The sequence below is a fragment of the Cavia porcellus genome, unplaced genomic scaffold (genome assembly GCF_034190915.1).
Source record: "Cavia porcellus strain 051 isolate PalLab524CR breed Dunkin Hartley unplaced genomic scaffold, mCavPor4.1 scaffold_28, whole genome shotgun sequence".
In the NCBI taxonomy this organism is placed as follows: domain Eukaryota; kingdom Metazoa; phylum Chordata; class Mammalia; order Rodentia; family Caviidae; genus Cavia; species Cavia porcellus.
In genome coordinates this window covers 6290746-6314775 of record NW_026947511.1, presented here as the reverse complement: position 1 = coordinate 6314775, position 24030 = coordinate 6290746, and the positions used below count along the sequence as shown (strand labels likewise).

General features: G+C 43.1%; 1 protein-coding gene across 1 annotated transcript; it reads left to right on the top strand.

Moving 5' to 3' along the window:
- On the top strand, positions 1-23305 carry LOC134473853 (collagen, type I, alpha 1b-like). The gene is made up of 5 exons (XM_063239552.1): positions 1-237; positions 1944-1976; positions 2324-3021; positions 4171-4276; positions 23057-23305. Exons 1-3 carry the CDS (start codon positions 1-3, stop codon positions 2987-2989), a joined length of 936 nt encoding a protein of 311 aa, XP_063095622.1. The 3' UTR covers positions 2990-3021; positions 4171-4276; positions 23057-23305.
- Positions 23306-24030: the final 725 nt, after the last annotated feature.

Below are 24030 nucleotides of genomic sequence, written 5' to 3'. Positions count from 1 at the left end.
ATGCAGCGCCTGGCGCCTCACTGTCAGGGTGAAGGCGCTGACGGGCTGCCTGCAGCTAATGAAGTGTGTGTCACCAGCTCCCCAGAAGGAGCTGCATGGTTGACTTCAAGGTTCACACCCAAGCGGCTCAGGATTATTCAAGGTAGTCCCAGCCTTTTGGAGGCTGCGTTACAGGCAGAAGGATTGCTAGCTCCAGCACAGCGAGACAGGCTCAACATACAACAGAAAAGTTTGCCGGTTAAGCTCAGTCATAGGGGCTGGGGATTTAGCTCAGTGGCATAAGCGCCTGCCTTGCAAGCAGGCAGTCATGAGTTCGATCCCTGGTACTGATAAAAAGGAAAAAGACAAAAAAAAAAAAAAAAAGAAAAGAAAAAAGGTCAGTCATAAAGGCTCCGGCCCAGCGCTATCTCCAGGAGGAGGCTCGGAGTAGGCTGGAGAGCCTCAGAAGGGTGCCGCCTGGTTCCCGGGAGTCACACAGAGGGGTGCATAGGCTGGGACTCGGCACTGCAGCTGTCGCTCATGGGGACTCAGCTAGGGGATAGAAGGGGCGCTCCTAGAAGTGGAGCATCCTGCAGGTCACGTGGCGGGGAGCCAGGGAATCTGCCAGCCAGGCCCCTAGTAACCCTCGGGGCCAGGCCTGCACCTGGGCCTCGAGGTGGAATGAGTGCGGCTGGGGAAGGGGCGGCAAGAGGCAGAGTTAGGACGCTGTCACCTGCTCCCCACCTTCTCCCTGACCCTCGCCAGTCTGCCCCGCAGGAAAGCCCGTTTCTAAGCCCAGAAAGCCTGCTCATAGGTCCTCGGTTAACTACATGCTGTTCTCTAGGTATTCATAATCTTTTCAGTAGTTTTCTCTCTGTGGGAAGCCCTATAATTGGCTGCCACCTTATATCTGCAGGCAGCACCACCTTAACCCTCTCTAGGAGTTAAGTTTGGTAGTTAAGCAGCACCTTATCTACCTAGCTTGTTTGGTCTATTCAGGGATTATGTTAATCAGCCCACTTTAGGAGTCAGTGCATGGGAAATTTGAATTAACCTATGACCCTCAGTCTTGCCACTGTTGCTAAGTTACCTGCTGAAACCAACTCCCTCCACCCCCAATACCCTATATATTTGTTACTTTTTCCTTTAATAAATGAGACTTGATTGGATTTCTGACTTGTCTCCATTCTTCACGTCTCTTGTCCCCTTTCATCCCCACTCTGCCTCTAGGGTCTCCGTGGACTTACCTGCAGGGACATCTCCCATTATGGAATTACTATACTCTGTGCTAATTACAGAGAAGTGAAGCAAACCACGGCCGAAAGGAAAGATCTATAAATATACCTAGATCCATAAACGTGTTTAGGGGCAGCCACTCTCAACCCTTTTATAGGCGAACAGTGAGTGTTTCTTTCTGTGTGTTTACATGTTTCTAGTGCATAGTTTTTGTATAGAATCATCCTAGTTCTCTAACCCAAATATAATTTATTTTGAGGCATAAGTTTAGAAGTGTTTATTGTATCCTAGTCCACTTTCTGTTGCTGCATCAGAATGCTCAAGACTGGCAATTTATAGAGAAATGAGGTTAATTCTAGCATATAGTTCTAACGGCTGGAAGATCTCATGCTACCTCAGCTTGAGGACATCACACAGGCCAATGGGCATGCACAGGAAGGGTGATGCTTTTATTACAATCCACTCTGCAAGTGACCTGTCCATTTCTGAAGGAACTGCATCAGTCCAGTCACTCTTAAACCTCCCTCGGCCTCCCAAGGCTGACATTGGGACCTGATCCCAACCTGAATCTCAGAAGTGACTGATCATACCCAAAGCACTGTGCACCAGCTCCTGTGTGCCTAAGGTACCTTAAAGTCTGCAGCTAGTTCTCCGCATTTATATGGTCAATTAATGAAAACAAATCTTTGCCCTCATTGTCTGAAACTTGTGTAACTGTACATGTGTAGGTATGGGAAAAGGTGTGGTATCAGGTGGAACAGGTAGGTCCTAACCTTTGTGATCCCTGAGTTTAGAGTTCAAAGTACTCTGGGCACCCCAGCACAATCGGGCCACTCTGTGGGGCCCAGAAGACCTGCTGTCCTCAGGCCATCTTGAGGAGGGGTACCAGAGTGCTGCGAGTTCAGGACATGTTCAATGACAGGAACAGTTGAACAGGTTAGGTGTCCTGGAGAGTGGTTGAGGACAGGCCAGGGACAGGGAAGTCCTAGGGAGAGGCCACTGGGGCCCTGGGAGCCTCCTTCCCCTCGGCCTCACCTGCCACCTCCGAGTCTCGCCTCATTGTACAGGAGCCGGGTTCGGGGCTTCTCCCCGCCCGCCCTCATGGTAGCCAGGCCAGGCCGGGTCTCTCGCGGGCCTCACCTCGTTGGGCGGGAGGGGCGCTAGGGGCAGCTGGACTCCAGCTTCAGGCGCGGGTGGGGCCCCGAGCCGAGGTGCCCAGACTGGCGTGGGTTGCCCGGCGTTGGAGGCCGGCCCGGCCGGTTGGGGGCTGCAGGTAGGAGTCACAGCGCCCGCCTCTGCGCAGGGGAGCCGGGCCGGGGTGCGGACCAGCGGAGCACGCCGTCGGGGCCGGTTCCGGGGGGCGCGGCGGGCCCCCTCGGCCCTGCGGGAACCCTTCCCCGGTTCATCGCAGAGGGGCCCGCGAGGCCTCGCCGCTGATGCGCGGCTGCCGGAGCCCCAGCACGGCCGCCGTTCACTCCCTTGGCGGCTAACGCTTCCCGCCGCACTTCAAAGGCTCCAAGAAGGGCGCAGAGGGCCCGAAGGTGCGCGTCTCCTCAGCGTGCCCTCTGGGGCTGGAGAGAACTGCGGGGAGAAGAAGCGGCGTCGGGCGCGGGACGAGCGCTATCGAGGGGCTGCGACTGCGACACCTCCAAGGAAAGCGCCCCCAAGCTGCAGGCTGGGCTCGCAGGCGCGGAGAGGGCAAGCCGAGAGCTGCGGCTGCAGACAACGTGGTTGGTACCTCAGGGACGCCGAGGACAGCGCGACCACCGAGTAACTCCCCGGCCAGATCCCGCGCAGTTAAAAAAGGTAGACTGAAACCACACCCCAGAGGCCTGTGTCTCAGTCTGGGGAGGCTTCTCTAGTGTGCTGCGGTGCGAGGGCTGGAGTAGACTTTAAAAAGACTGCTGTCCTGTGTCTGACTCAGTTTCCTTTCATGTGAAGAGAGCTCGAGGAATGCAAGCGTGGAAAGGCAGCGCTGGTGTCTGAGTCTGTTCTGTTTGGAACACTGGGTACACAGCGCAAGCTCTTTGATCAAGTTTTGCTGTGCTAAGGATGGAACCTAAGGGCTTGTGGATGCTAAACTAAGGAAGCTCTTAACCCTGAGGCACCTGCCCCCTAGCTCTAGAACTCTTATTGTTTATTGTTTTTTGGTTTGGGGTTTGGGGTTTTGGTTGTTGTCGTTTTGGTTTTTTGAGACAGGATCTCACTATGTAGTCCAGGTTGGCCTTAAACTCATGCAAATCCTCCTGCCTCAGCCTCTCCTGTGCTGGGATTACAGGCATTGGCAACATACCCAGAAAAACTCAATTCTTCATTCCCAATCATGTGTACATTAGAAGGCAAGATATTATAGAGCTGAAATTCGTGTGTATTCTCTCTACTACTTTTAAGTCAGATTTTACTTTTTCCCGTAAGCAATTTATTTTTTATTTTATTTTATTTTATTTTATTTTTTGTCTTTTTCTTTTTCATCGGTATCAGGGATCGAACTCATGACCGCCTGCTTGCAAGGCAGGTGCTTATGCCGCTCAGCTAAATCCCCAGCCCCGCAATTTATTTTTTAAACACTGCAGAAGCAAGCTGGTAATCTCATCAAACGGTTTCTAGTCTCTAATCTCTCTTTTTTAAACTCCTGGCTCTTTAGTGGAAACTTCGAGGAACTCTGAACTAGGATCTGAACTCAGGAGCCTGGTACAGAGGGGACCTGCAGGGCCCAAGGCTGAGGATGCATGAGGCCACTCCAAAAACAAGCTCTGCAGAACTCTCACATCTGCTGTAGTGCAAGGGGCTTCTTCCCAGGTTGGAGGTGGGGGGTGCGAGTGGGGGCCTGACTGCTGAGGGAGATGGGAAAGAGCCTGTGCCTGTTTAGGGCTCAAGGACAGAGGAGACAGGCAAAGAGGACAAAATAAGGAAGGGACAGGAATCTCAGGTTGCATGACCTGGATCTGTTTGCAGGCTCTGATGGTGCATCTCATGTGGACTCCACTGCAACCTGCTCCTGGGACTGGGATCTCATATACTCACAAGAGGCAGCTGGTGACAGGCAGTCCTGGAGAAGCAGGTCTGTGTGGAGCCTGGCATTGTCTGTTCTCTCCCTGACCATGTGCGCACCTGTGTATGTGTGTGTGTGTGTGTGTGTGTGTGTGTGTGTGTGCTACTAGGGATTGAACTTGAGGCCTTCTCACTGAGCTACATCCCCAGTCCTTTTTCACTTTTATTTTGAGGCGGGATCTTGCCTATTGCTGAGTTGTCCAGATTTGGCCTGAGCTTGTGATCCTCCTGCCTCAGCGCCTCAGTGCTGGAGTGACAGGCCAGCAACACCACATCAGGCTGAGCCAGTCATTGTCCTGCATACAAGACTCTGATGCCCTCTCTGCAGTCCACTGTCTATGAGCCATTTCTCCCACCTGATAGGTTAGGACCCTGAAGCTACACAAAGGGTCTAGCACTGGCCAGGAGCCCCAGACGTGCATGTATTGGGGATGGCTCTGCCCATACCCCCAGTTCCACTCAGTTCCTAGCAGCACCCTGTGGGCTCTGAGCCACTGCTGGGACTAGGAGAAAGCCACGGACACTTGCTGGTGAGCTTTCCTGCCTCCTTGCCATGCAGCATCATCATCACAGGAGCCCCAAAGGGATGGAGTCTTGCGGGGACAGCCCTGTCCTCAGACAGCCAACTCAGGGTCAGCTGAATGACCTTATGATCCACCCAGGGTACTGCCACTCCTGCCCCGCCTGGTACTGGTGTGCAGGTGGGTGACCTCCTGTGGCCCAGGAGCACAGCCTGCCTGCCTCTCCAGCTCAGCCTCTCTGTGTCCCATTGACTGTAAACTGGCACCAAGGAGGACTGAAGGCAGAATGTGCAACAAGCCCTAGAGGGCATTGTGAGTTCTCATGAATTGCCACAGGAAAACAGTATCTTTTCTGAGTGGGAAAAGCCGCATAACAAAACCATATGGAACTACTTTATTTTATTTTTGGGGGAACTATTTTCTTAAAAGATACACACATGTACAGTACACAGAAAAACTTCCGAAAAGAGAGTTTTCAGAATATTGACTCTGCTTATTTTTAGAAACTGAGATTGTACACACTCATCAAATTTGGGGGGGAAATAGACATTATTTTAAAAATCAATCTTTTGGGGCCAGGGATATAACTCAGCAGCACAGCACCTGCCTTGCAAGCAGAAGGTCCTGAGTTTGATTCCTGATACCAGAAAGAAAAATCAATCTGTTGGACTGATTCACCCCACAAAACTGCTGTTTAGTCAGGTGACTTGCTGCCCCTCTCAGGTCCTTACTGTGAACAGAGCAGTCTCCAAAGCTCTTCCTGATTGCTGAGTGCCTCCTGACACAGGTCCTGTGATGACACATGTAGGAGCAGGAGAATGTGGTTTTCCATGCCCAGTGGGTGAGAGGCAGGGGAGGGCTGGATGCCTCTCAGCAGCCCTGGGAGTCCACTGTGGTTGGAACATCAACTCTTCCACCAGCTGGCAGTGCATTGGCCAACTCGGCTCCTTAATGCTCTCCCTGTATAGCACTGGCACCGGCCTGCTGGTTTCTTTCCAGCTTCATGACTCAAATCCTGGACAGCTAGCACAAGGAGAAGGCATAATTACTGGCCATGAGTCTTTGAGTAGCTAAACTACTCGGCTTCTGAGAACCTTTTCCTGGGCCTAGTGAACACTTGCCTGAGAAAGTACCTGCTGAGTCAGTGTAGCACAAACCTCCCTAGTGAGGCCAGGGTACCTCATACCTGACCTAGTTCTTGTCACCACCCCCAAGTGATGTTTATTACCCTGGTCATCCAGCAAGAAACCTATTAAGTTGGTTTAGCCAGAATCCCCTGACCCTGAAAGTTTTCTCTTCATCATTTCCCACTCACCCCACTCCCTGACCCACTGTATTTGAGGTCCAGTGCTGTCTCCCCCATAGTCCTGTTGTGGAGTGTCTAGGACGCTCAAGATGGTTCCGAATCAGATTTCCTTATCTTGCTTTCACAAATGGCATGGAGACAGCTGCCTTTGGGGGACTGGTCCTCTCCCTGTCCCAAGTATGCCCCCAAAATACTATACATATGGGGTCCCTGCATGTGTCTGCTGTGTCCTCACCTAAGTCTGGAGGACGCCTGCTTGAAGGCGTCCTCTTGCTTGACTTCCAAGGGCATACAGACTCAACCAAAAAGGGGGCTGGGAACATCCTATCCTGGAAAGAAGTCCCTCAAGATACTATGAAGTGAAGCAAGCAAACAGGTTACTGAGAGCTCATTTGTGTGTGTGTGTGTGTGTGTGTGTGTGTGTGTGTGTGTTCATTTTATTTCAAAGAGAAAGGAAAAAAATTCAAATTTTAAAGCATGTCAATTGGGGGCAACAATGCCATACATATTGTGCAGTGTCTCCAAATGATTCACTCAGAGCACAAGACATCTGCATTCAATTGTCCAAACAGTACCAGCACAAATCTTTCTCTTCAGTGAACTCAGAGAAGTCAGTGGTATAACTATCTTAACTATCTTTTTATATACATATACATATTGTTATGGCTGATACATTATGTGAACTTGAAAAGTTTAGAAGTTTAGCTGAGAGACTCAGCACAGAGCCAGGATCCTTACTTTGTAAATACCCTTGTCCTGTGAAAGAGGAGGGCGTCGAGATTCTGTGAGTGCTATGCCTACCATGATAGGCTGCATGGCCTGTGTGCAGGATAGGGGAGGAGAAGAGGCTTACTCTCTCCCCTTTTGTTCCTGCTGCTTTTGCTGGCTGCAGCCTTGAAATGTTGCCCCTGTGCCTTGGAGCCAGTGATTATAGGCTGAAACCTCTATAAACTGTGAGCTAAATAAACCTTTCCTTCCTTCATTTTGGGTGCCAGGTAATTTTGTCCCAGCAAAGACAGAAAAGTAACCAAGACACACTTTTCTCTCATTGCTGAGACAAAATATTTGACACCTGGGCAGGTGTAGCACTCACACCACCAATCCCAGGGCTAGACAACAAACCAATCACAAACACTAAAACTCAACTACCTTCAAAAGGCCACCCCTTGTGACCACATGAGTGTCTTTTGGTAGGACATTTAAACACAAACCATAAAAATATATTGTTTCAGCTTCTCACGCTAGTGAGAAAATATGTTGACATGTGTCTTATTTATTTCACTTATGAGTATGGTCTTAAGTTGCATCCATTTACCTATAAAAGCCTCCAGTTTATCCTTCTTTATGGATGAGTAATACTCCATTGTATAAAAATACCACATCTTTTTATCCACTCCTCAGTCACTGGATATATAGGTTGTTTCCAAGATCTAGCTATTTCAAATTGTGCTGCTATAAACATGGGTGCACATATATTGCTGTGGTATGATGTTTTTAAGTCTTTGAGAAGATACCCAGAGGGAATAGCTGGGTCAGATGAAACCTCTAGTCCTAGTTTTTTCAGGAATCACCATACTAACTTCCACAGTGGTTGCACCAGTCTAATCTGCCACCTAACAGTGAAGAAGTATTCTTTTTTTCCCCACAAACCCTCTAGCATTTGTTATTGGTTGATTTATTGATAATAGCCATTCTTTCTGGGGTGAGGTGGAATTTCACTGTTGTTTAATTTATTATTTATTTATTGATTTAGTCTTTTTGAGGCAGGGTCTCACTCTGCAGTTTAGGCTGGCCTTTAGCTCGTTTTGTAGCCCAGGCTGGTCTTGAACTCACAATGATCCTTTGACTTCAGCCTCTCAAGTGCTGGGATTACTTATAGGTATGTGCCACCATGCCTGGCTCAGTGTTATTTTAATTTGCATCTCTTGAATGACCAGCAAGGTTGAGCATTTTTTCACATAATTATTTGCTGTTTGTATTTCTTCATCTGAGAAGTATATATTTATCTCAGAAGTCCATTTTTGGATTGGGTCTTTAAATCTTGGAGAACTGATTTTTTTTTTTTTAGTTTTTTTTTTAGTTCTTCAATAATAATCCTTTGTCTGAGGCAAACATTTTAGCCCACATTGTGGGTTGTCTCTTCACTCTCTTGGTGGTTTCTCTTGCTGTGTAAAAGCCTTTAAGTAGAGTCCTTGTAATAGTTCCTGTGCAATTGGGGTTTTGTTCATAAAGTTTTTGCCTACACCACTGTCTTCAAGAGCTTTACCTACTCTATCTTCCAGCAGATTTAATGTTTCTGTTTTAATATTAAGGTATTTGATCCATTCTGATTTTAGCTTAGTGCATGGTGACAGATATGGGTCCTGTTTTAATCCTCAGCATGTGTGGAGGCAGTTTTTCCAGCACCATTTATTAAAGAGGCTATCTTTCTTCCAGTGGATGTGTTTAACACCTTGGTCAAAGATAAGGTAGCTTAGACAAGGTGGAGTTGTTTCTGCATCTTCTGATCTGTTTCAGTTGATCTTTGGGTCTGTTTTTGTGCCAGTACCTCACTGTTTTTTTTATCACAGTGGCTTTATAGGATAGTTTCAAGTCAGGGATTGTGATACTCTCTTGTCTTGTCTTTCTTGCCCAGGATCACCCTTGCCATTCTAGGTCTCTTCTGGTTCCAGATTTGAGATATGCTTTTGGAATTTTGATTGGGATTGCATTGAACCTGTATAACAGTTTTGGAAGTATGGCCATTGTCACTATATTGGTTCTTCCTACCCAAGAGCACAGGATATCTCTCCATTTTTTAATATCCTCTTCAATCTCCTTTTTCAGAGTACTGTAATTCTCAAGATAGCAGTCTTTTACATCCTTTGTTAGATTGATACAGATATTTCATTTTTTGGATGCTACTGGGAAAGGTGTTGTTTCTTTCTCTGATTTCTCTCTCAATGAGTTTGTTCATATATTGGAAGGCTATTGATTTTTGAGTGTTGACTCAAATTTGCTTATTAAATCAATCAGTTTTTTAGTGGAGTTTTTGAGGTCTTCTATGTAGACTAACATGTCATCTGCAAATAATGATAGTTTAACTTTTTTTTTTTTTGGTACCAGGGATCAAACTCATGACGTTGCCCTTGCCAGGCAGGTGCTTACAACACCTAAATCCCCGGAGCTAAATCCCCGGCCTGATAGTTTAACTTCTTATTTTCCTGTCTTTATTCCTTTTATTTCTGTCTCTTGTCTAATTGCTTTGCCTAAGAGTGGAGACAGTGCACATCCTTGTCTTGTTCCTGATTTTGGAGAGTAAGCTTTTAGTTTTGTTCATTTAATATGATGTTGGCTCTTGGTTTCTCATAGATGACTTTTATCAGATTGAGGTAAAGACTATTCTAATTTTCTTTAGGGTTTTTAGAAATCATGAATGGATGCTGAACTTCATGAAAAGCTTTTCCTGCATCTTTTGAGATGATCATATATGATTTTTGTCCTTGGGTCTGTTAATGTAGTGTGTTTCATTTATTGATTTACAAATGTTGAATCATCAATGTATTCCTGGAGTGAACTTGATCATGGTGTATAATCTTCTTGATACTTGATTTGCTAAATTGTTTGCCAGTATCTTTATTGTAATCCCAAATAATGAATAATGTAATCCAAGTACTATAATACTTTTTTCCAGTATTCCTCACTGATAGGGTTTTCGGCGCAATAAAAGAGAGAATATAAAATAAAAATGGCCTTTATTCTTTTTTTTTTTTTATCAGTACCAGGGATCGAACTCGAGACACACACTTGCAAGGCAGGCACTTATGCCGCTGAGCTAAATCCCCAGCCCCAAAATGGCCTTTATTCTAAGGACATAGAGAGAACTCCATGATCGCCAGGGCCTGGCTTTCTCTGCCGGAACATGGGGCATGGGGCATATATATAACCTCTGACCGGAGTGGCACTTAGGGCAGGCATTGGTGATGTTTGAGCAGCTGATTGGGACTTTTTTTGTGCCACTGGTAGAAGGAAAAGGAAGTTGTCATAGGGGAAGGGGGAAGTGACCTCAAGGTAAACATCCTTTGGTCCCGCCTCCCACTGGCTGTAATATCGTATTTAGGGCAAAATCCTTTTATTTCCATCTTTTTATTGTTAGGAAAAGGGCAACGTCTCTCTCTTACTACTTCCTGCTGAAAGCGGGTTCCGTATTAGGGTTTAAGAAGGTTGACGGGATGATGGTTGATGCCCATGTAGAAGCTGCTGCCAAGTGTTTCAGCCAGGACAACTTTATCATTGGTGAATGCCCACGAGTTAGACTGGAAAAACAAAGACATAAGGTGTTATGAGGAGGCAGGCCACTATCATATTTAAGGATTCAGGGGAGGTAGAAGGAAAGGTGTCTTTGATTTAGGTATGTCATTTTATCAGGACCACAGTGAGGTAGAATTCTGAAAAATAAGTGTGGGAGGAGTAAAGTTATAAGAAGTGATTATTTTTTTATCTGAAAGGGTAACAGTTAAAAGTATAGGTAGGTAGGGCTTGTCTCCGGTCTAGGAGTTGAGCTAGAAAGAATAAAAGGGGTGGGGAGGGCCACGGCTGTGTCACTATAAGGGAGATAAGAGCCTAGGCCCACAGGGATCTTACATTTGACTAAACAGCTGAGGGTAGAGAGAACTAACATGGTTGTCCTGTAGAATGACATGAAGACGATCTTACGCATGATGTGGGAGTCTTTAGGAAAGATTGTTAAGCATCCTGCTGTAAAAAAGATAATTAATTAATAGAATATAAGGAATTTGGAACCAAATTTGATAACAAAACATGACTTAGCCTGAGAGTTGTAGCTGTGAGGCCTTGTGGAGCCAGAGATTAGTGGGTGATAGGATGGTTAGATTTAGGGCTGGAAGGGCACTGCTTGAGTGATGTGGAACCAGGCTGGCAGTCCAGCAACTTTGACTGCTGTTGGGGTTGCCAAGAAGACCAGGTAGGGGCTGCTTCACCTTTGTTGAAGTCCTTGGGGTGATTTCCTATAGCAGGACTTTAGTAAGTATATCAGTGGTCTCCCTGGTTGTGGGAAAGGCTTTTATCTACCCTGAAAAAGTAGAAACAAAGGTAAGAAGATATTTGAGAGTTTTGTGGCAGGGCATATGTGTAAAATCTATCTGTCAGTCCTGATCAGGAGTGTGTCCTTGAAATTCATGAGTAGGAAAAGAAGGGAGCTATATGTCCCTCAGGAGAGGTCCTAGCACAGAGATGACAGGTTTGAGTAACCTGAGGAATAATAGCCTTTAGGGAAGGTGTGTGACTACTGGGGCTAAGAGTTTATTCGGGGCTGGGGATTTAGCTCAGCGGCATAAGCACCTGCCTTGCAAGCGTGTGGTCGTGAGTTCGATCCCTGGTACCGGTAAAAATACAAAAAAAAAACAGAGTTTATCTAGGGCCTGTGATCCTATATGGAAACAGTTATGTAAGTCAGTGATGACATCTAAGGCCTGCTGATGTGGGAGAACAAGTTTTGATCCCTGAAAAATCCATCCCTGAGTGTTTTGTATGTAATGTTTATGAAGTAACTGTAGTGGCTCTGGTGAATAATTAGATTGAGGTAGACTGTTTGGGACTAACAGGAGATGATGAGAAGGGCAGGGCCTTTGTGCAGCTAACATGGCTTGTGAATCTGCAAAGGCATTGCCTTGGGCAATGGGATCTGCAGAATTTTGGTGTCTCCTTCAATGAATAATCACTGCCTGCTTTGGGAGTAGTGCTGCCTTTAGGAGTTTAAGGATAAGAGGCGCATTAATGATAGGGATTCCCTGAGAGTTGATAAAACCCCTTTCTTGCTAGATAGAGGCATGGGAGTGTAAAATGCTAAATGTATACTTTTTTAAAAAATTTTATTTTGAAAGTAGTATAGAGCCACAGCACAAGACAGAACAAAGCCAATCGACACAATGCAGTGAAATTAGTACAGAATTTCACAGGAGGACACTGGGATAGTAGTAATAGGTAATAAGATTATATAGTGCATCCAAAAGATGAGAAGTATAAAACAAAAGAAGCCTTTATTCTGAGAACGTGGAGAGAGAAAACAAAAACCCCCAACCACTGGAGTTTGGCTTTCTCTCTGGTGGAAGCGTGTCGTGGGGACATATAAGTAACCTAGGTTTGAGGTGGAACCTAAGGGGGCATTAGGGATGCACAAGTAGCCCATTGTTCTTTGTTTGGCACCATAGGTAAGTTCCCAGGGACGGAGAAGATGGAGTCACAGGTAAATTCCTAGGGGTGGGGGAGATAGGAGCTCCTTGGTTCCTCCTCTAAGGCTTCACCGGCTACAGTGTCCTGTCTGGGCCAAAACTCTTTCAATAGATACTATGATATATCTTGTTAACTTCACAATTGTTGTCCAGTCAATTAGGTATAGCAAAATCAGACCAAAAACAGAACATTATAAAACCAATTGAGAGTATTGAATAGAGTAAAAAAAATAAACAAAACAAAACAGTGAAAACAACCTTTGCCTTCAAACAGAAGATAAAAGGAAATCCCCTATATTTGCTATACTGCATATGGTCATCCTGCCAAGAGATGCTGACACATCTATCCCCAGTAGCTATGGGGCGTTGAGAGGGGGAAGCATGATTGATTTTCAGCCCTCATGCAGGTAGGCTCACAGGAGACAATGGTTCTCCTCCTGGCCCATGCTGGAGTCCCTTACCAAGAAGGCGGAAGAATAAGCTACCTGAGTCCCATCATGGCCAGATCTTGGGAGCACTGATTCTCCTCCTGGCCCTCATTGGGAGTGTTTACTGAGAGGGTGGACTAATAAGCTGCCTGAGCCCACCATGGCCGGATCTTGGGAATGCTTGTACTCCTCCTGGCCCTTGCTGGGGGCGCTTACCAAAAGGGCAGAAGAATAAGCTGCTTGAGTCCCACCGTGGCTGATCTCAGGGGCACTGGTTCTCCTCCTGGCCCTTGCCGGGAACGTTTACCAAGACGGCGGAAGAATAAGCTTCCTGAGTCCCACCATGGCTGAACTTGGGAGCATGGTTCTCCTCCTGGCCCTTGCCAGTGGCACTTACCAAGAGGGCTGCCTGAGTCTCACCATAAATGTATACTTTGAATCAGTGTATATATTTATGACTTTTCCTTTGGTAGTATAAGAGCCCTTGTAAGGGCAGTAAGTTTTGCTCTCTGGGAAGATGTTCTAGGTGGCAGTGGATTTGCTTCTATAACTTTTGACTGGTTAACTATTGCATATCCTGCCTTTTCTTTCGCTGTCTGTGTTTGTTGAATTGCCATCTATGAACTATGTGTCAAAGGCTAAAGAGAGAGGTATGCTACTAATGTGACAGAAAAGGGTGGGAGCCATCTGTAATACCTCAATACAGTCATGGTGAGGGTGGCCCTCTGAGGGGGAAGTAAAGTTGCCACATTAGTAGGACCACTAGTTGCAATAAAGATACAAGGGTCCTGAGAGAGGGCTAGATGTACCTGTTGAAGGTGAGAAGGGGTCATCAGAACAGAGAGAGCCTTATGTGAGATAAGCTCATTTAGATGATGAGGTGAGTGTACTGTAATAGACTGCCCTAATGTAAACTTCTTAGCTTTCTGTGTCAGTAGGGCTGCAGCCACAAGGGCTCGGAGACAAGGTGTCCTTTTCCTGTGTTGTCCAACTGCTTTGACAAGTAGGCTTCAGCTTGAAAAGAAGGCCTCTTCTTGTGTCCTAGTACACCTACAGCATTGTGGTCCTGAGAGATTGTGTATAGAGTGAAAGATTGGGTGAAGCAGGAAGGGTAAGGATTGGAGTCCTTACAGTGGGGTCTAGGGGTTCTGATAAGGGATCCTTAGAAGCTTTGTAGAGGGATTGAGCTAGAGCTGCAAAGTTAGGAATCCAGAGATGAAAGAACTTAGCTAAACCAGAAAAGATGTAACCTGCTGTTTAGTTGTGGGCACCTGGAGATATCAAAGAATAGCCTTGTGATCTGTAGTGATGGAGTGAGTGGTGGGGGTGAGAGAGAGACCTAGATATTTGACTTTTGGAGAAGCTATTTGGGCTTTAACAGGAGAGACCCTGTACCCACGACTGACAAGAAAATTAAGGAGATTAGCTGAGTGCTATATGGCTAACGTCTGGGATGGAGAACAAAGAGAAGGTCATTTATTTATTGAAGGAGAGTGCTAGGTTTGAGATCAAGTTCTGCAAGGTTAGCAGCAAGAGCCTGACTAAAGAAGTGGGGACTATCTCTGAACACTTGGGGGAGCACTGTCCAAGTAAGTTGTTGAGACTTGAGAGTGTCTGGATCACTCCATGTAAACACAAAGAGATCCTGACAATCAGGGTGTAGAGGGATGCTAAAAAAGTCATCTTTAAGATTTACAGCTGTGGGGCTGGGGATTTAGCTCAGCAGCATAAGTACCTGCCTTGCAAGCAGGCGGTTTTGAGTTTGATCCCTGGTACCGGAAAAAAAGAAAAAAAAAGATTTACAGCTGTAAAGTGAGTGGTAGAGGGAGGGATATGAGAGAGCATGGTATAAGGTTTTGACAGCACAGGGTGGATTGGGGCAACAGCACAACTGATTTCCCTAAGGTCCTGCACTAGCTGATAAGACCCAGGCTTGAGTACCGGGAGAATGGGAGTATTATAGGGTGAATGGGTAGGTTTAAGAAAGACATTGTCTAAAAGGCACTTAATTATAGGTGTAAGTCCCTATTAATGTTTGGGACCTATGGGATATTGGGGAACACAAGGAAAAAATTGAAGGATCCCTGAGATGAATGAAAATAGGTATGGCATGGGTAGCACAGGGTCACCTAGCCAGCATATTTCAGAATTGTAACTAACAAAGAAACAAACTGGGGCCTCCTGGAAGAAACAAAAAAGATGGGAAGAGGAGGCAACAAGAAAAAAGCTCCCAGGTCCCAACATTGAGAACATGGACCCAGGACAGGTAAATACAAAGGAGAACGAGAACAGCAAACATGCAAGATCAGACACAGCACCAGTGGACATAAAGAGCTATCTTCAGGATCTCATAGATGAGTTCAAAAGTGAAATATTTAGCCAAGTAAAACAAGATATAAGAAGATTAATAAAAGAGATGCTAAGCACCCCTCAAGCAGACACAGACAGAAGAAGGGAGGAACTCAAAGAAAGGAGAGAACCATATGATGAAGAATGTAAAAAAATATAGAATACATGAAGCAGATTCAAAGAGATTACCAGGAAATTAAAAACTCTATGGAAAGATGGCAAATCAGCTTGAAAGAAACTAAGGATAGGTTATCCAAACTGGAAGACAGTTTTACAATGTGGGATTATGAAAGGGAAAACTTTTTAAAAATAACAAGGAATGGGCCTGGGGATTTAGCTCAGCGGCATAATTGCCTGCCTTGCAAGCAGGCAGTCGTGAGTTCGATACCTGGTACCGATAAAAATGAAAAAGGCAAAAAAAAACCAAGGAAATAAGCAGTAACAATACAAAGGCTAGAAGATGACAAGAGGATCTATCACTTGAGAATAAAGAATGTGAATGAAGAAGCAGGGGTACACACAAAGGAACTACAAAGGCTATTCACAGAAATAATTAAGGAAAACTTCCCAAACATAGGAAAAGGAAATGATATTCAAATATATGAGACATACAGCCACCTACAATCAAAACAGAGCTAAACCCAGGCATATAATAATCAAGATCCCAGAAATTCAATATAAGAACAGAATATTAAAAGCTGTTAGAGACAAAAAACAGATAACCTATAGAGGAATGCCCATCAGAATAACAGCAGACTTCTTGACACAAACCTTCAAGTCAAGAAGAGCCTGGAGCAAAATATTCTAAGCCCTGAAAGAAAATAACCTGCATCCCAGATTGGTATACCCTGATAAACTGTTTCCAGAAATTAATGGAGAAACAAGATGCTTCCAAGACAAAGAGGAACTTGGGAAATTCACAACCACCAATCCAGCTCTACAGAGAATACTGCAGGGCATTCTAGAGAGAAAAGTACTAGGATTCCAGGAACAGTGGCAGAGAGGCCTCAATGAATGGAGCAGAAAACAGAATGAAGACAATAAGCAGACAACTGATGGCCAAAAAAGAGCATAACAGAAATGAGACAAAGAAGGTTGGTTATAATCTCTAATATAGATGGCCTTGATACACTAAATTAAAAAAAAAAAGAACCACACGTGGAGTAGATCAGGAGGTAGGGTCCACCGAGATGCTATTTATAGGAAATATAATTAACATGAAAAAGAGTACATGGACTGAAAATCAAATATGAAAAACAATGCTCTATGTGACAGAGAACCAGAGAGTAATAGGGGCAACTAGACCAGTATTTGTGGATAGTTTGGAAAGACAGGCTTTAATAGGTAAAGGAATACAATTAGAGATCAGGTCCAGGAGAAAAAAAATTTGGAACCACTTAGGTAAATAGCAGGTTCCCCCCCCACACACACACAATTAAAACCAAGGGTCTTGGTCAGACCCAAAAATGCACAGTGTATCCTGGAGAAGTGAAAAGGGGAAGGAGAGTCTTAAACAACATGGCAGAAGATATTGTTAATAGTGTATCAGGATTTAAAACCCACATTACTTGCATCACTCTGCTTAGATAGATTTTATTCTTTTTTTTTTCTTTGATAGATTTTATTCTGTCCCAGTTGTCTACTTGCATTAGATTTGAGGGCACAGACAGCTATCCCAAAAAATCAGGATATAGCACAGTAAGCATCTTTAATTTCCTATTATCTTAATCTGGAGCCCTGTATGACTTATACTGTTTTATCATGACTGATCTTAGTTAAATCTGGTTTGCTTGATTGCTGTTTGGTATCAACAGATTTTATTCAAAACTGGTATAATTGACAGTATCAAGTCTGAGAGTATTGGCAACTACACTGAAGATGACAAGACTCTACGATACACATTCTGGCTTGATAACTGCCTGTTTTTGAAATTTTATACTATATACAAAGTTGTGTTTTTGTTAATACTGTTATGTACTGATATATTCAATTATACTATGTCTGATGATATAGCCAATTCTATTGGAGATAACAAGAGACAACATAGGAACTGTGGTAGAACTCCTTGTACAATGGTCTTATATATCTTTTTCATTTCATGTGTTTATAGAAATATGTTTTGTTTTGTCTTGCTTTGTTTTGTTTCTGCCTCTAATATAGAAAGGATAGAAATACATGTTAAGACTCATTCATGTGTAGAACCTATAAACAGTTTATGAGAACTAATCTTATGATGAAATGAACAGATACTTTGAAGTAAAAGAGACACTACAGTACCCAGTGCTGATCCTGGAGTATCATGATGTGAAATCCAGCAATACTATTATTCTTTGTTCAGATTGATTTTAGCAAGCTTTAGTTTGTTTAATTTCAACACAAATGAAGATAGGGATAACTGCATGTATGTTTAAGTGTATAGGATTGACAACCGTATTATTAAGTTTTTGTTGGATAGTTGAACAGAACTGTTTGCAGTCTCACTGTTTGAATTCCCACTTTATATGTTCCACTTTTGTATCTTGAACAACTATTTGTAAAAGGACAATATGTAAATATCAACTAGAGATTTCTTACTGTTTATTTTTTCTCTGAATGCATGTATTATTTCTACCCATTTTCTGTTTTGTTTAGTCTTTCTTTAAATAAAATTTTTAAAAAAAGAAGAGTTGTGTTAGGTCTTCTCCTAAATTTTTTGTATAGTTCAGTAGTGAATCTGTCAGGGCCTGGGTTTTTTTTTTGTTTGTTTGTTTATAGGTTTTTAATGACATCTTTGATTTCATTTATTGATATTGTATTATTTAGGATTTTTACCACTTACTGATTCAGCTTTGGTAATTCAGAAGTGTTTAGGAATCTGTCCATTTCTTCTGTATTTTCTGTTTTATTAGAATATAAGTTTTCAAAAAAAAAAGAATACAATTTTTCAAAGTAGGTATAGATAATCATCTGAATTTCTGAAGAACCTGTTTTGATTTCACCCTTTTCATTTCTAATTGCATGGATTTGAATCTTTTGCTTCCTTTTTTGATAAGGTTGCCTAAGGGTTTGTCAATTTTATTTAATCTTTTACAGAGCCAACTCTTTGATTGATTCTTTGATTTTTTTTTTAGTCTCCAGTGTGTTAATTTCTGTTCTGATCTTTATGATTTCCTCCCTCCTGTGAGCTTTTGGTTTAGCCTGCTCTTTTTTTTCCTCCAAGTTCAAGGTTCACCATTAAGTTATGTATGTGTGTTTGCTCTGTTTTCCTGATATGAGTATTTACTGCTACAAATTTTTCTCTTAAAACTGCTGTCATTAGTGCTTTCATCATTTTATATAGTTGGATGCATGACATTTGTTGTATATATATTGTGCCAGGGATTTAGCTCAGTGGTTCAGGGATTAGCTCAGTTTGCCTGCTTGGCAAACCCGAGGTCATGAGTTCAATCCCTGGCATAAAACAAAACAAAACAAAAGAAGCTCTTGTGGTGTCCTGTAAGTTCCAGTATGTTGTACTTTTATTCAACTATAAAAATTGTCTAAATTCTTCTTTAATTTCATCTGTGACCCATTGGTTGTTCAGCAGGGTTCTATTTAATTTCCATGTGTTTATGAAATTCTTGTGGTTTCTTTTGTCATAGATTTCCAATTTCATTGTACTGTGATCTGATTGTATGCATGGGATAGTTTGAATTCCTTTGCATTTACTTAAGCATGTTCTGTGGGCCAGTATGTGATTCTATTTTGGAGAATGTCCCATGTGCAGCTAATAACAATGTATATTCTGATGTCTATAGAGTGGAACACTCTATAGATATCTACTAAGTCCATTTGTTCAAAAATTCGGTTCAATTCTAATATTTCATTGTTAATTTTTTGTCTAGTTGATCTGTCTTTTGTGACAGTGGGTTACTGAGATCTTCCAATACAATTAAATTAGGGCTTATTTGATTTTTCATGTCCATTAGTAATTGTTTTATATAGTTGGCTGCACTGGTATTTGTTGCATATATATTTATGATTATTATCTCTTCCTCTTGGATTATTCCCTTTACAAGGATATAGTGACTTTATCTCTCTTAATCAGTCTTGACTTGAAATTCATTTTATCTACAAATAGAACAGCTACCCCTGCTTTTTTCTGGCTCCCTATTGCATGGAGTACTGTTTTCCATCCTTCAATTTTCAGTGTATGAATTTCTTTTTGAATTAAATGTGTTTCTTGTAAGCAGTAAATTGTTGGTTTGTGCTTCTTGACCCATTTTACCAGTCTGTGTCTTTTGATTGGCTGAGACCATGAACATTGATGGTTATTACTGATAGGTATTGATTTGTCTTTCTCATATTATGTTTCTGTTGTTGGCTCCCCCAACTTTGTTTTCTCCCCTTTCTCTGTTTACCTTGCCTTTTGAATTCCTTCTATTGGGGTTCATGGAGCTATAGTCATTAAATATCTTTTTAAGATGTTCTCCAAAGCATTTTGGAGTGCTGGTTTGATGGTTATAAGTTTCCTTAGATGTTCTTTGTCATGAAAGTATCTTATTTCTCCATCAGTTTTGAAAGGTAGTTTTGTGGAATACATAGATCTGGCTTGAAAGTTGTTTTCCTTTTGAGCTTGTATTACTTCGCTCCAATCTTTCCTTGACTTGAGAGTTTATACTGAGAAGTCAGCTATGATTCTGATGGGTTTTCCTTTATAGGCGATTTGTTTCTTTTCTCTAAAAACTTTTAAGATTCTATTCTTGTGTTGAATTTCTGGAGTCTTGATAATGATATGCCTGGCTGTAGAGTATTTTTTGATCATGGCTAATGGAGTTTTATATGTCTCACTTATCTACATGTCCAATTCATTTTCTCTACCAGAAAAGTCCTGTTGTCTGTGAATATTTTTTAAATTTCATGTGTGGTATCTCTTGATTTTTAATTGGCTTCAGTTAATCTTAAATTATTTTTCTTTGTCTCATCTAGCCACTGATGGGTTGATTTCTCATAGTCTCTTCCTATTCTTGAGAAATCGCTCTTTTCCTGGTCACTAACTGCAAGCCTGTCTTCAATATCTGAGATGCTATCCTCACATTGGCCTAATCTGCTTTGAATACTTTCAGTGGAGTTTTTATTCTCCTGACATCTGCTTGAATCTGCTTTATGGATTCTATTTCTTTCATATGCTAAGCTTCCATAATTTTCTTAAGCTTGTCTATTTTTTTATCTGTATCTGCTCTAGCATCGCTAAGCATGGTCTTTATCTGAGAGATTATTTCTGATTCCATTTTTTCCAGAGCCTCACTCAGTTGCTTTGTTGTTACCGCTTCAGGGAGACCAGGTGGGGGGCTTTCTGATTGTCCCACCTCTTTGCCCCCTGGATTTGCCTTTGATGAACTTTATGTCTGGGTTGCATTTTGTTTAAATAACTTTTCATTTCTTTCTTTCTTTTTAGTTTAATTCCTGAGGTGATGCTTGTAAGTTCCCTGGGGTGCTAGTATTTAGGATCCCTAGATGATGGCTACTTCTCTGAGGTATCTTCCAGCCATAGCTGGTTTTTGGGTTTGACTCTGTTGGAAGATCTTACCTCTTCAGTTTGTTGGAGATGAGAAGTTGTTGCTTGTTTGGCCCAGTCCCTGGTTTTTTGGCACTGTGCCACAGTATTTTCTGTGACCCTTAGTCAATCTCAGTCATGGAATACCAGGATGAACAACTGCTTAGAACAATTATGTCAATTTTCACTATAACGACATGTCCTAGCAAATGACAAACCAAATTAACCCTTAATTTGCCACTTTTTAACCTTATGAACTGGATTTTTTTTTTGTCTTTTTCATTTTTATCGGTACCAGCGATCGAACTCACGACTGTCTGCTTGCAAGGCAGGCGCTTATGCTGCTGAGCTTAATCCCCAGCCCCTATGAACTAGATTTATGATGATGATGATGATGATAATGATGATGATGATGATTGTCTTTTTGAGACAAGGTCTTGCTATGGAGTTCAGTGCCTTGAGCTCACTTTGTAGCCCAGGCTGGTCTCAAACTCACAACAATCCTCCTGCCTCAGCCTCCCAAAAGCTGAGACTACAGGTATGTACCACCACACCTGGCTTAGATTTGTGATAATATAACAAAATCTAAAACAAACCAGAAAATTATATGCAATATACAAGCCCGTTGTTCTTGGAGGTTAGAATTTAAAATGGATTAAGGAGAAAATAGAGAAGTGGAAAAAAAGGAAGCAATTAGAAGCAAGGTCAGAAGACAAAAGTGGATCATGCCAACTTGGGGAAACTCAAGCAGAAGACTGGAGGAAAAGAGAGATGGAAGAGAGAAAAGGTAGAACAGAACAGAAGTAGAACCACAAGGAGGCTAGGAATGACCTCTAAGGTCAAAAAATGAAGGAGAAAGAAAAAAGAAAAGAAAGAAAAAGAAGGAAAAAGTCCACTTCCAGGGTTTTCTTTGATTTCACTAGTAGATAACCAGTGGAGACAGAGTCCCAAATTGTGTGAATTTATCCTAGCAAGCCAACAGTTGCTTTTCAGTAGGGTAGTAGATAATCTCATCAGGCCTGCTTTGAGACCAGACACACTGGGCTTGTCCAAGCACTTTCTGAGTGGGTCTGAGACCTGCTGGGAGCTGCTAGATGGAGCTGCTAGCAATTCTGGGTTCTGGGCTTAGCAAGCCCATCTCCAGTTTGGCTTCTGGTTAATTGCTCTCTTCTGTGGGAGGACTAAATCCTCTGCACTCACCACCAGCCAATGCAGTCCTTCACATCTGCTGTTCTCCTCCATTACCATATCCCTCTGCAGAGGCCTCCAGGGTTGCCAGCCATCACTGCCACTCTGGGCCTGCAGGCTTGAACCACTTCTCTCAAGCCGTGAGTCTGTCTCAGGGAGTAGTGCCACTGGCTACCTCCTTCTTCTTTCGAGTTTCTCTTTTCAGTCTCTCTGTGGGCTTCAATTCACACTTCAGAGTCTTCCTGGGTCTAGGGACCTACTTCTTTCATTCTTGCCTTCCCCACAATGTTGTATTCCAGTGTCTGGATGGTGACTGTCAGAGAGGCTGTTGTCTCTGATGCTTATTGCTTTGCCATATTGGTCCCTTCTTCTGATTGATCTCATTTGTATGTTTTTAAAAAGGAGTCATGCTCTCTGTACCTGTTAAATTTACATCTGCATGGACAACTGTCAGGAAGGAAAGGGAACTGAGAGGGAGGAAGAGACTATTTTCCACCCTGACAATTTTCCTCCAGGGCCATGGAAAAAAAAGAATATGGGGGAGGGGTACTGGGGATCAAATTCATGACCATGCTCTTGCAAGGTAGGTGCTTATGCTGCTGGGGTAACTCCCCAGCCCCCCCATTTTTTTTAATCACAAGAGTTTATTATTTGGTGATTAATTGAAGATTAAATATTAGAAAAATATTTTTCAAGGTTATTCTTTTATTCATGGTTGCTAATAGCATTTATATGACTAAATTAATTACTATTTTGTCACAGAATATATATTGTATACTCTTAGAAACACAAGCAGGGCAAGGTGGTGCACTCCTGAAATTCCAGCACTTGGGAGGCTGAGGCATGATGATTCTTGCAAGTGTGAGACCAATCTGGGCTACAAAGTGATCCCAAGCCCAGCCTGAACTACATAGCAAGAACTTATCTCAAAAATACAAAAGAAAAGAAAAGAAATGCATACATATTGAGACATACCAGTTATCATTAATACTAACCTTAAAGATTAATGAATAAAATTCATAATACACAAAAATAACAAGAAGTGCATATCACCTTGTCCTGTAGGCATTCTCTAAGGCCCCCCTACCTTTTAGGCTCTTGAGCCTTGTGACCCAGAAAACTTTTGAAAATGTTACTTTTTATGGCAAGTGTGGTGGTGCACAGCCACCATCCCAGCACTCAGGAGGTTAAAGCAGGAGGGTCAATGTGAATTGAAGGCCAGCCTGAGTTACATAAAATGTTGCTTTTAGCAGCCAGCCCTTGAACCTGGAGTACCAGCCACTGCAGAAGCTGAGAAAGCATGATCCGTGCACCAGCCTGGAGTTCAGGGCCAGCCTGGGCAACACGGTGAAGTCTCATCTTCATAAAGAAAAAACATGCTGTTTTACTTTTATTTTTTTAAATAAAAGATGTGTGCTGCCACACAAGTCTCTGCCTTGGGGGAGGGTATGGCAGGTTGCACTCCTGAGGTTATTACAAGGTCCTTCATAATTAGAGCTTTATTCAATTATCACCTTTATGTCTGGCAGCCAGAACTGTACTGTCTGGCACCTGAGAAACCAGCATCCTGGCCCTGTGCTGGGCCTGCACACCACATGTGGAGTGTCAGGACTCCCCGCTGCTCAGAGAGAGGCTTAAGACACAGCTTCCACTTCTGCAGCTGCTCTGAGCTCCCCTGCCCCCGCCTAATCTCCCCAGCTGCCCAGGCATTTCTGTGTTTTACCCTGGACACAGCATGCCCACCATCTGAATCCCCCTGGACCTCTGTGGAGATGAAAACACAATTTGTACCCATTTGAACATAGAACCTACATCTTACAAAGTGACACACTGACTCTGTACTTGATTCCTTCGTGGTTTTTTAAAAAAATCATGAGTGGATAATGGATAAAGTCAAATGCTTTTTTTTGTGGCTGCTGAGATGATCATGTGAGTTTTGTTCTTGCTTCTGTTTATGTGATATATTACAATATTGTGCTATAAATGTTGAACCACCTTTGCATTCCTGGGTGGAACCTAATTGGTCATGGTGTATGATGTTTTTGACGATTCACTGTAGTCTGTGTACCAGTATCTTACTGACGATTTCTGTTTCTGTAACATAGCAATGTATTTTTGAACTCTTTCCATTTTGGGGCCTTCTTACTAACATCTACTGGAACTCCACTGCATGGATATACTATAATACATGGCACTTGTCTCTTACTGGTGGACACCCAAGACTGTC

What these genes read in the sequence shown, in the direction of transcription:
- LOC134473853 (XM_063239552.1), top strand. Translation starts at nt 1, where the DNA reads ATGCAGCGCCTGGCGCCTCACTGTCAGGGTGAAGGCGCTGACGGGCTG. An exon ending in TACAACAGAAAAGTTTGCCG is followed by an intron (nt 238 to 1,943) that starts GTTAAGCTCAGT and finishes GTACATGTGTAG; the next exon opens with GTATGGGAAAAGGTGTGGTA. An exon ending in TGTGGTATCAGGTGGAACAG is followed by an intron (nt 1,977 to 2,323) that starts GTAGGTCCTAAC and finishes CCCTCATGGTAG; the next exon opens with CCAGGCCAGGCCGGGTCTCT.